The following is a 13,180-nucleotide window of genomic DNA, read 5'->3' as shown; positions in this document are numbered from 1 at the left end:
TAATCATCATTCGATCGAACCAGAGGTGATCGGTTATGCGATTAGAAGGGAAAATGTTAAGGTGTTACGTAAAATGAAATATTACGAACGATATATCGCTGCCAGATATATCGATAATGGAACAACTGAAAGGCTTTCGAATTTGCTTCGAACGAATAGAACGTCTACGTTATATTTCTATTTTTCTTATGTAAAACGGCGTATTTATAATTCCATCGGTTTTGCGTCGGAGAGGGAAGATTATCACCTATTTATGCCGCTATTAGCCTGGCTCATCTTCTGTTATTTTTGCGACTCTACAAATCCACGGTTCTACTGTTTTCGCGAACAGTGGCATATCTTGTCTTATTATATCGGTCTTATAGCGTCGTTAAAAATGACTCACCAAGCTTCCTATGTAAATTTTAAAAAGCCTCTGCTATAAAATTTCCGCTTTTTAGTTGTGCCACTATCAGTGCCAAGTAGCGATACCAACTATAACGAAAGCCATTCGACCGTGGCATAGTTAAAATACGCGTGTACCCATATCATTGTCGCGAAAACAAAGCCACGTATTAGAAATGTATTATTTTCGTCCTTGTTCGTCATTGTGGAATCGCGTTTTCCGATTCTATTAAAATTACTAAGACATGCTGCGTGTACGCGTACAAACCATCGAATGTCATAATGACCTGGATTTCATTGACGGTCTTCGTGCATTCGACCCGCATAGCCAAGGTGTACGAGTAACGTCAGAAAGGGGCGGAAACGATTACTCGATCTGCAAGACCGTTACGTTACCGTGGCTGTTGTTGTTGCTGTTGTTTACAGTATCGGTTGAACCAGCGTTTCGCTAAGAACAGTCTCTGACAGTCTCCGTCGTTCCGCCTTTCATAGTCCATCTTTGTTTTCTCGATTCTCTTTCCCGCTCGATCGTCTGGCATTCTGCGCCACTCCGCTCGATGGAGGAATCGCTAGACTCTCTCGAAATACACGCGAAAACTACACGCGGCTGTGTATCGAAATAAACTGCACGTGCGAATCAACGCCCGATTTTACCGAGTCTGTCCGTGGCGAAGGCACAAACACACGTTCGTTTTAAAAGACTCGATACGCGATACGCCCTTGGCTGTATCTTATTTTTGGAAGACGCGTCTCTAGGTAGCTGCTTATCGTTCGATAAGTTCGCAACGAGATACGGTGACTGAGTCGAGTGTTCGTTTCGGTGGCGCGAGTGCGTTTCATCGCAAATATTCACGCGTAAAAACAACGAACACGGTTCGATCGACGTAATCTCGTATCGCTTGTCTTTCTTCCTTGTTCTCTTCCTTCTCCGATACCCTGCGAACGTTCAATTTTTGATTATCGATTTTTCACTCGTTCCAATCTGCTCGCCATGTTTCTACCATATAATAATTCTTGTTCCAAATAATTCGAATCTCATTTTCTATCTGTTTGCGAACACGATGCGCAATACGCATTACGTTCGTACGCGTTATGTTTATGAACGCAATACGAGGTAAAAGAAGGAAGTATATATGCGCGCAATTTCTTCGTATTCTGCGTTGTTTATCCGATAGTCTTGCGGCGTATCTTTGAAAAAAGAAAAATTGCAAGTATGTATACAGTGAAGATACGACTCGGGTTAAACCGAATGAAACGGGCGTAAAGCACATCAGACCGTGAAAAGCGCGTTATGCGCACGTAGATAATTATAGCGAGTTTTTTAAACGGATAACAGAAATTAATAGGATAGGAACATCGAACGTTAAGCGACAACAATATCATTATGTACGTAATAATAACGAGAAGATCTATATGATCGCGACCGTAAACAAAGGCGGCCATCGGACACGAGATCAGCCCGTTGCACTTCGTTTTCCGCTTTTATTCGCGTTTGGCAGTGCTCCGAAATTCGTGCTAAAGATCATGCTAAATTCACCTAGCGTAACAAACAGCCTAATCGAACTAACCGTGGAAATTTGCAAGTACAAGTTGTTTAAATTTCAAAGAAGAGTACCCTCCACCTACGCGTTTACGACCCGACGTACTTGCTAACGTGCTTGAACTTAAACGACTGAATCATCCTGGATTAAGAACGGAAAACAAACGGGTCGAAGAATTCCAGCCAACGCAAGTATTGGAAAATTTTCGAAAATCTTCCAACCACCGTATCCAAAGATCACGCTCTATATCTTTTAAAGGAACCAATTTCCCAGCGATATCGAGCCATCCGTATTTCACGACACACTCTCCTGTATGCGTTTTTAAATCAATTTTTTTCCTTTCTTTCGCCCCATACGAAATCGAATCGATCCCCGATGCAAATATCCCAGATATCGATTAACTCCAATCTCCGGTATTTAGAGAACGATAATTGAAGCTTTCAACGACGAATACGGAAAGGGAGCGAGAACGCCCTACCAGCCAACCCTTCTTTCCCCACCGCCGAGCCCTCGGCTCGAGGACGCGTACACATGCACGTAGGTCGAGCCATCGAAACGCACCGATACACGCGTGCCCAGGTAAAATCGCATCACGCAGATAGCGGCCCTGATGTACCTTCTCGCGTTTGCTCGCGTGCCTCTAAACCCATTACGGGTGAGCCATTAACCGTACATACCGAGGAGCTTGTTAATTACTAGTGTAATTGATCAGCTCAATTTCGGTGGACGTACAAGGAATCTTGCGAGAGGTCCATCGAATATCGTCGATCCATAATTGAATCACTTCCGGGACCGCATCTGCGTGTATCTCACCTGGCCGCGCCGTTAGAGAGCCGGACTAATGGAAATTATTGGCTGAATATATACAGTTTCCGTGAACGCAATTTACCGCAACTATATCGTTACCAGCGAAACGACACGACATCCGCAAACGAAATTTACTTTAATGAACTTTCATCCCCTTTCAGCGATGCGATACCAACAGTTCCCGCCACAGTGTCCATCGGAGCATGTGAGTAACGCGAACCGTCGAACGCGTTCGATGCGTCCATCGAATTCGAGATTCATCGTGGAACGAGAAAAGTCGCGATAACGTTGCATCGTGGTAACTGGTAGCTACTGGTAGCATTTTTATGCAAATTCATATTTTCCAGAATATAATTAAAAGATGGAACCTGTGATTCGAATATTTTATATATATATATATATATTTTTTATATATTCTCTCTATATTCTATTGCTCGCATTCTGCGCGATTTTATACTTTCAAATTTGCTGCAAACGAATGAAAAGCCGCGGTCTACCGATTAAAATCGATTACACGATTGTGTTGAATTCTTTACATCGTTCGATTTGCCTGGGTGTCGTCTGTCTCGATGTCCGCGTATGGAACGGCGGGAAACGAACGGCACTTTGTGAACGAAGCTTAATACTTGTCACGTCGTGACGCGTAAAAACGCGGGAAAATTCAATATTACGATAAAACTTGATGGAATAAAGTTATATATATTTATACTATGGAAAAAAGATTCATTTGGCAAACGATTAGAATATTTAGTTATTCGGAATGATTATACGAGGATGTTTAATCTTAGAAAAATAACGATTGCGTAATAACTCTCTAAACGCTATCTTTTTACATATGTGTTTTAGAAACGATATATGAAACGTCGTTTGCCGAAATGGAAACCTTGCCTTTCGTACGAATATTTCCTACTAAATTGAAAGAAGACCAACAGAGATCGAAAATTGTCGCTTATTTATCGATCCTCTGTTTCCATTGATCGAAAGACATTCGAATGAAAATGCATAGATCGAATGATAAATGCAACGTTAGATCAATCGAAATTGCATATAAATATGCAATTACGATCGTAGAAGAAGAAGCAAACTTTGTCATTCGTGTCATGTAGGCGTTCAAGGTGACACTTTGTGATCGTACGATGAATGTTCTAATACATACGTTTTACAATACGTTAAACAGTGTTTTTCAATGCGGCTGGATTTGTGTCGACAACATTATACACCGCCTATTATAGGGAACTTGGTGACTTTTTAATATCTACAGAAACGATAAGAAGTTACGCAACAAGAAATATTATACGTGTTGATGTATGTACATATATATTTTTAATTAATATTCTATTCGCTATCTTTATCGTTTAAACGGTCGTCGTTAATATTGATATTTGAAATGGTCAGGCTATGCTAACGAAAGCAATTCTTAATAGAACTATACAGACCGTACTTTTCTTTTACAATATCAAAATAATAAGAAATAATAAGAACGAAATACGAATAACCGATAGAACTCGAATAGCAGATAAAACGGATATATTTCAAACGAACGTGTAACGAAACATTCCTTCGTCGTAAACGTTAATTGACTTTAACCGTTTTACCAGCATTTTAACCGTTTCATGCTCCCTAATAAAATCTTGAAAAACGAATACCTACGCTTCTACTCTTCGCGTACACGGAATACAAAAGCATAGAAATTCACGCGATAAAAGAAACTCGAGTAAAGAGCAAAGTATGTGCAAATACCTTCGAGTTATTTCGATCAAAGATTCCATTCCACTACGAGAGTCGACTTTAGCTGTTCTACTCGTACTCTACTACTACTTTACATTTTATCAAAAAAAAATTCAAGGAGATTCAATCGAAACCCTATGGAAAAATGCTGTGCCGACACCAGTTTACTAAAAACTAATTTACCAGGAATTTTCCCCAAAAAAAAAAAAAAAAAAAAGAGAAACAAGTTCTACCAGTAGCTACTGATTCTCCAAACAGAAAGACAATTTATTAAAAACCAATCCGAATTTGTGCAAATTAAAAGAAGAAAGAAAAGACGAACACAATCGGGAATTAATTTGTCAGATTTCAAATAATGCGAATAAAAAATTTCTCGGAGAAAAAAGGTATATCGGAACTTAACGTAGCAAGATCGTAGTAGGCAAATCCTAAGTCTCTAAGGACGAGAGAAGGAAAAATTTAGAAAATACAAGTGTTCATAAAATAGGCGAGGCTTAAGTATAGAGGAAGAGAAAGAACTTAAAATAGAGAGCGAGGGATTTGTACGCGATACGCATCCGGTTCCTCCCACATTTCCGTTTCACGAGATAACAGTCAATTCGGCTTTCAATCTATTTCGATGTGAACGTCTCCTTTGGAGAATATGTTTCGATTGAATCGAATCCGGGTGAAAAAAAAAAAAAAAATAACGAGTCAGGCTGTCGGCTTATTTATCACGAAGTCGCTATTAATATGGATTCTATAATGCATACAGTCCGCTTTCACCGTTATTAAAATGGAAATATTTATCTAACTTTATTTATCTGATCGAATCGCCGTATAAATTCAGTTGAATTTGAAATGCGAGAATTTAAAGTTCCCGTTGAAGCAGACCTGCATCGATTTCTTTTAGCTTCGCTTGGAATCTTTTTATGTTTTCATTATTACGCAAACAAACAATCCTTTTCTTTTAAAGTAAATAACCGTGTAACTTTCTGCTATTTTTATTTTTTATAAAAATACCCCAATACTTTCGATCCAATTGTTCTTAAATATCTTTTCAAGGTTGAAAGGAAATATAAAAAGGAAATTTTTAATATGAAAATATAGGCAATGGTGAAAATATTACAAACACATATTACTACAATAAAAAATGTGCTAAATGAAAAATTTACCCCGCAGACAAAGACACATACAAATTTTGTCGAGTTTCCCTAAAACAACGAAGAATAATTTATAAGAAACGTGTTTGCACAAAGGCAGATACCTTTCCAAAAATGGACTATTACTAACGTTAGTACGCGTAAACGAATGGAGAGAAAGGCTTTCGAGAAATTTGAAAACTCACACGGGGGATCTCTATCGAAGGAGGAAGGAACGAACGCGTCCAATTCACTTTGCTCGCCGAAACGCTTGCAAATTTAATGTAAGCTTCAACAAAGACTGATCGATGTTACGAGGCACTAAAGAACTCGGTAGAGAGAGAGAGAGAGAGAGAGAGAGAGAGAGAGAGACAATCATCGTTCTAGAAAAACTGACTAGCATTCGTACATGAACGTCTGCACAGCAATGATAAGCGAGACGCGACGTTACGTTACGCAAAAATCAATTTCTTACGAATCGAGGTCAGATACAAACATGTACAGGTATATTTGTAATTCGTTCTTTTGTCTTTATAATTGAGAATTACTATATGCCTTAATTTTTTGTGTCAACGTTAGTTTGTTACATCGAGGATTAAACGAAAGTTGGAAATAACGAATTCCATGACATTGGTAATATTAAAACAACGCTTTAGGAGGTGTACGTGATATTAAAACGATTGATCTTTTTATCTTTAAATACGATGATTAGAAGCGATGGGAAACGTCATCGTTCCTACGCGTTTCTATGAGAAAGTGTATATTACCTTTGTTCTTTCCATCTAACTCAAATGTTTACCGTGGAGGGTTAAGAAATTATTAGTCACTATTGTCACGCGATTTATCGAAGATATCATTGTATGAAAAGAAAAAATCGCGACATTGTTGTAACTATATTATTTTTATTGCCCTTTCTTCTCCTCTTACTCCTTATTCATATTGTTTATCGTTTTTACGTATTATTACCGGTGTAAAATTTAACACATCGCGCCATTCCCATGAACTACACGGTTGAGGTTGAAACACGTTGATGACGTCTCAATTATCGTTAGTTACGCTTCGCTCTATGTCAAACCAACGCTGACACATATATATATGTATGTATGTGTATGCCATTCTTTGACGCGCAACTTGTAACATTTACGGTTGCCAATGCACGTATAAATATAAAAGATATTTCAAATACGAGTCCATTCGAATCAACCGGTCTCGACATTAAAAATTTCGTTAGTGAAATCTCCGATACAAGAGAAAACGGAAAGGCTAAGATGAAACAAAGAACTGAAGAAAAAAAAAAAATGAAATCTAACCTTTAAATCTCACGACCGTATAGCATACACTCGCCGTGCGTTAATAAACGAATAAGATAAAGCTGCGCACACACGTAGCACAGAGACGTAGAGTCAGCTGGTTAAAAACAGCTGTGTCCCGTCATCGACAAAACGAGGAATTAAATATCCCTCATCGTCTCGTGAAACACCATTGACATTGCACCGCGTTATTTCTCGTCGACCTATAAACCGATCATACATGATAAACAACCGATCCCGCGGTAACATGCACATGCATACTGCGTAGGTCTTGCATTCGCAAACCCATGTGCAGGCCTCTCTTGCACTCGATTGCAAGCACGTGCGATAGAGCGAAAGAGAAAGAAAGAACGAGAACAAGAAAATGGGAAGGGATACAAGCAGAGTGGCGAGGGAGGAGAAGGGTGAGAGAGACAAAGAGAGAAAGAAGTGGGGATGAGAAGAAGGAGAAGAAAAAAGAAGACAGAGATACAAATAGCAAGTAGGAGAAATAAAAGTGAATTTCAAGGATACAATTTGAGAACGTCCGTGTCCATACGTCGTTTTCCAGCGCTGGGGGACGACATATTTATCGTCTATTAACGCAGCAGAGCCCTTCAGCAGCAAGTCCTTGAATCAGCTGAGCTCGATTGTCGTTTAGGAAGGGCCTCTGACTGCTACGGATTATTTACCACAGCAGAAACCCACGAAACGTATCGGTCTTTTCACCACTGTGATATAACACACTCTCTCTGTTTTCCTCGTACAGTTATTCAGCACCGAGAAAAAAAAACAAAGACACGCGCGCGTGATGGTCGCTAAGTCAGTCGTTGGATGTTCGGACGCTCGCCACGAAGGAAAACGACACGGGACGAATTCCGCGACGTCAGCGTTTAATGATGTTTTCTACGGATGAACAAACGTACGGTCTCTTGAACAGCAGCGATATACAAAAGGTCTTCCTCTTTTGTCCGTCCGGACCAAGTCAAAAACCTCGGGCTAGAGAATCATTTCACCATCACCAACGACGACCCGTTTTCAGAGACTCGTTACTTGTCGACACGTTTCTCGCGCACACAGAAAACAATTCTTTCCCCTAAACCTCCTCCGCCTCCACCACTACTGAACGCCTGTTCTCGTGCACCCCACTGTCAACTCACAGACTTCACTGCATCTGATTCCGTTTCTGCACTGCTCTCTTCCTTGCTGCTACCTCTGTCTCACGTTGTGCCAGTGAATGCGCGCGCACAATACAAAATCCCTGCTATGATCCAACGAATCACCGCTGGTTCTTTCGGTCAACCAATATTACTAGAATTAGACCGAATTCCATATAAACTACCTAATATTGCCTGCTATTTCATTTTCTAGAAAACTACGAAATTCAAATTCCATACCCAATAGATATATGTATGTGGTAATATTTTATAAAAGAAATATACTCAAATTTCAAAGAATATACATATTCCAGTACTTGTTTATATTTTATTATTTGATGCTTTATCTACGCGAATTACTTACTTTGTTGCGAAACATATATGAAACATTAAATTAATGTTGTATTCCGTAAATAAGACGATTACAATATACGTACAATATATAACCACTTACGTCATGAAGTATTTATGATTTTAAGATACGCAAAACATTTGTGATAAAATTATCGTATATGAAAATAAGTACAAGATGATTATGGATAAATTTGAATATGAATTGATTAATGTTTAATTTTAAAAATACATAAAAAAATCACTAGTCCCTGGTAACACTGTGAAATAGTATACATCAATGACATATATCTGGAATTTGAATTTAAATACATTATGAGAATTCTGATATTTATATAAATAATAATAATAAGATATAAACGATACACAAAATATTTATAAATATCCTATAAATACCTTTTTTAACCAACGATATAAAATCCAATATCTATTAAATTTTAAGAAATCTGACATTTGAAATTAACCCTTCACACACATATTATGATAAATTAAATGAGCGCGTATACGAATAAAATTATGAGGAAATAGTTCAATTACACAGCAATTATTCTTCTAGTAGACAAACAAATTGCGAGGACGGTTCGACAAGTCGAATGTGGCACAATTCGCCTTTTACTTGGACGTTTAATAACGTTGAAACAAAAGACATATCTACAACGAGAATATTAACATATACATAACATATATACATATATCGCATATGGTATTATAATATTTAGTAATTCGATAAAGTTATTCTAACAAATTGATTTATTTAAAAAATGTATAAAAATTACGAATATAAAATTTTGTCTAATGTACAAAAGAAAAATGTGTGAAGTAAATACTATACCAAAGTTCAATAATAAAAATATACAAAAATTTGAGTTTGTTAAAATATCGATACGTTACATTTTAGTTATTTCATGTTCTTAAAATTATTTCAAAAATATGATAATTAATAATATACAAAATTTGTTCGATTATTGTTCATTGATACAATTCATTCAATACATTGAAGATATAGAAAATACTAGTTCTGCTGCTTCAAATGTAAGTACTCTACATAAGTAATATGCACTAAATTCATTCTACTAAATTGTTACAAATTTATTGCACCTCTTTTCTTACTTTGTTCAGGTCTACCTTGTTGCATGCATACGTCTTAAACTCTAATAATTATAGCAATAATGCATCGGAGTTAGTAAAAATATGTATGAAATATGAATAATATTATACATATTGATCGAAAGGAACTTAATACTGCCAAATGTAGATTAATCCTTTTTGTATGATAATAATAAATAATATTGAAATACCCATGTTCACTATCATATAGCTACCATTAAAATGCACGTTTACAAATGTTAGTTATGGATAAATGCCCAATATTGATATGTTCTATGAAACGACGGAATAGATTGTTTATCGTTAACGAAAGTAGGTAATGTGAATTGTTCGATAGAAGATATTTAGATATTTAGATTTAAGATGGAATGTTTTATAAAATAACGATACCTATGTATTATTCTAATTTGATAACGTACAAAGACGAACATGAAGAAAATCTAGAGATAAAATGGCTCGCTATTCATTTCGCTTAGAAGTAATAGTTGTTAAGTATATAAAATATTAAGTAAATGTACCATAGAAAAAGTAAAGCTTAAAAAATATTTTTCATAATAAATAATTAATTTTGGCATTAAAAGATTACTTGTCAGAGTATTATCAGTCCTTGCATTCTCTATAAATATCGGAAGTCCTTAATTCATATTTATAATTTTTCATGCTAAGTTTAAGTACAAAATTGCGTTGACTGGTCGGTTACCACTGTTCTACTTCTTATAAAAAATGTGTACTACTTATTCTAATGCTGCTTTTCGTGCGAATGCTGTCAAAGACAACGTTTCATTAGGATCAGTAGACAAACGTGAAAATTCAATTTCTTCGCTAATACTATTTTCTGAAAGAAAATTAAATTCACACCAAATTGAGAATACGGTACAATAAATAATTAATAAAGAGATATAGAAACATATACAGGAAGTATAGTTACCGGATGGTTCAATAGGCCACTGTTTATGTGATGGTGCATATAAACACAATAATGCTATAATGTAAATATTCCACATCCCGTATACACCAGTGAAAAATGCTGATGTCATTTCCAAATGTAATTCTTCATCCCATTTCCACTGCCCTTCCGCAACCTATATTATGAGTATAATGACATCATTCCTCACTGCGTTAATTTATTTCTCCTTCACACATTAAATTGTTAATATTAACGCAATATTTACAAACTCAATATTGAAATAAATACCTGGCCAAGAATAAAACCAACAACCGTTAATGATGCACACAATAGCGTAGCAATCATCAAAAATTTAAATCGATATATTACACCTTCATAGTGTAAACGTCGTGCCGAACTCATACTAGGTAATGCAGCTCGTTTTGCACTAATATTCATGAATACTTTCCATATCATATAAGCCAAGAATATTAAGTACACGCCAGCGGAAACTCCAGCTAAGATTATAAAAGATAACTATTTATTGTATACGTCAAGGAATACAAACTGTTCGGACACAGAAAGAAGATTTTCAGTGCAAAAGGATACAGCAAATTTAGTTCCAAGATCTGTAACCCAAATTGAGTAGAATGGATTTCGTAATTGCACCCCACGTTCGCACATATCAAATACAAACAATGACAGACATCCAATGCCTACTGCAGAAAGATGACGCCAGTAACATTTTAGAGAATTCCTTTGTTCACCTTCCTAATTAGAAAACAATAAAAAATTACATTTTCACGACAAAACAATCGTATAAAATATTATGACAGACTTACCTGTATCTGTAGGTGATAGAAGATGATGCATAAACAGAAAGAATTCATTAGTATGTAAAAAGCCAAATTATTTTCATATATTTTATGTACATACCATAAGATGTTCTCCAGCAAACACAAGCCAAAAAGATAGAAGAATTGCATAGAACACTCCCTGTCTAATATCACCCAATAAAAGCATAAATGGCATATCATAGGCAAGTGTTAAATATTCCAGAGGCACTAAAAGAATTACATTCAAATATAAGTATATAGTCAATTCTTATATAACAGAAATAAAACTATACAACTTACTGTTTAAAAATGACAAAGCTATGCCCAATGCTAAAAGTAAGTACTCCAACAAAGCTGGTGATCTGGAAAGCATATGTACTCGTCTCCAGTACCAAGTAAGAACACACAAGACGATTGGAAAGTAAATAGTTTTTAAACTGACCCACACTTTTGTAAATCCACCATTTTGATTGATAGCCTGAAATATAAAAATGCTAACTTAATACTTCAAAACTTTATATATGTAAAAATTAAATTTGAAATGCTACATATTTACTGTGAACCATAAATCAGTTATATGTCCCAAACCCTGATTAATATTTTTATCAGTATCAGCAGGAAGACGAATATTTAGAAGATAATAATCATGAAACAGAGATCCAAGTTCAAACAATGGTACCACACTACAGTTGTAATTATACTGCTCCATTGCCTGTGCGAAATAACTATATCAATAAATATATATCTACTTTAATTAATATGATTATAACTGCTATTTTATATATTTACATCGTCAATACTACAATCTAGCATTCTTTCTACCACAGAGGCTGCATATGGTTTCCAAGCATCATCTGGATCTCCTTTGTTCCTATAAGCAAGTCTTGCATCCAATGTTATCTTAGTCCTAGGAGCTACAAGAAATAACAGTTAATATACATAACTGATATCTACTAATAGATATATATTTTTTGATAGATCACCAATTTCTATCTGACTGTGATAAACAATATCCACTTGCAAAACACCTATTAAGTTTTGTTGCCATCTAGAATAATCAAGTTGCATGCTACTTCTAGGTACAGGCATCTGTAAAATAAATAATAAATATTTAAATATGATTTGTATTTCTTGATATAACTTAATTTCAAACACATACCTGAAATGTATAAACAACTTGATATGCTTGATGGTGACTGTCAAAGCTAAACCGATTCATATCAACAGGAGTACATGATCCTTTTCCCCTTGAATAAAACCATTTTCCTCCTCCTGGTTCAGATCCATTTATACGAATATCCTTGCAAGGTGTACCAAGCACATTCTGGCTACTAGCTGGAGTTGGAGCTAAAATATTATATATAAGTTAATAGATTTATAAATAGCCATTTGTAGTAACCAATTTCATTAATTGGAATGATTAGTAAATAAATTCATCACTTTTATTCAATACAATTTTCGTTACAAAGAATAGATAAATTCTATAATTATCCTCAATAAAATTTAAAAAAGTAAATATACAACTATTTATTTACAAATGATCCGGTATCTTCTTAATACATTTAAAATCAAACTTAGCACTTAACTATAGTCAGAATTGTAACAATTGTAACAAAAATGTTTGACGTTTCTTAACTTACCAATAAGCCCGCCTATTAGAAAACAAACTATTTGCGCGATAACGAGTAATATTACAAGTACCGAAAGCTTTCTACCGCTTAAATTTTCTATGATTGTTCCCTGCATTTTTTAAATACAATTATTTACTGTACTTGTTTATAATATCATCTGTTCAAAATACAAAGTCACCAAAATGACGCACAAGGAGACGCGTTTGTTCGGAAAGTATGTGAAGAGCAGTTTAACGTGCTTTTCGAGTAGCTTCGCTTTTCAAAATGGAAGCTGTGACATACCAATATTTAGAGAAATTCTTATGAAAATCTCTAAAAAGATCCTATGAACCAATCATCTTA

The 13,180-nt window shown here is 35.6% G+C and overlaps 2 protein-coding genes across 3 annotated transcripts in view; both read right to left on the bottom strand.

Moving 5' to 3' along the window:
• LOC126918443 (ubiquitin-conjugating enzyme E2 H) overlaps positions 1–8,078 on the bottom strand; it is a 52,025-nt gene extending 43,947 nt beyond the window's left edge. For both annotated transcript variants that reach the window (XR_007711336.1, XM_050726346.1), the window contains exon 1: positions 7,405–8,078. Coding sequence is in view for 1 of the 2 variants with exons in the window: in XM_050726346.1 (XP_050582303.1) it covers positions 7,405–7,457 (53 nt within the window). In the remaining variant the exon portion in view is untranslated. The remainder of the gene's footprint in view (positions 1–7,404) is intronic.
• Positions 8,079–9,110: 1,032 nt separating this feature from the next.
• LOC126918445 (protein wntless) lies at positions 9,111–13,096 on the bottom strand. Its single transcript, XM_050726351.1, has 12 exons — positions 12,848–13,096; positions 12,367–12,554; positions 12,191–12,296; positions 11,997–12,121; positions 11,764–11,919; positions 11,508–11,685; positions 11,308–11,435; positions 11,214–11,219; positions 10,981–11,142; positions 10,681–10,908; positions 10,414–10,567; positions 9,111–10,320 (listed from the first exon to the last, which is right to left on the bottom strand). Exons 1-12 carry the CDS (start codon positions 12,951–12,953, stop codon positions 10,220–10,222), a joined length of 1,638 nt encoding a protein of 545 aa, XP_050582308.1. The 5' UTR covers positions 12,954–13,096; the 3' UTR covers positions 9,111–10,219.
• Positions 13,097–13,180: the final 84 nt, after the last annotated feature.

The sequence above is a fragment of the Bombus affinis genome, chromosome 7 (genome assembly GCF_024516045.1).
Source record: "Bombus affinis isolate iyBomAffi1 chromosome 7, iyBomAffi1.2, whole genome shotgun sequence".
NCBI lineage: Eukaryota > Metazoa > Arthropoda > Insecta > Hymenoptera > Apidae > Bombus > Bombus affinis.
The sequence above is the reverse complement of the archived record's forward strand: the minus strand, read 5'-3'. Positions and strand labels throughout refer to the sequence as shown.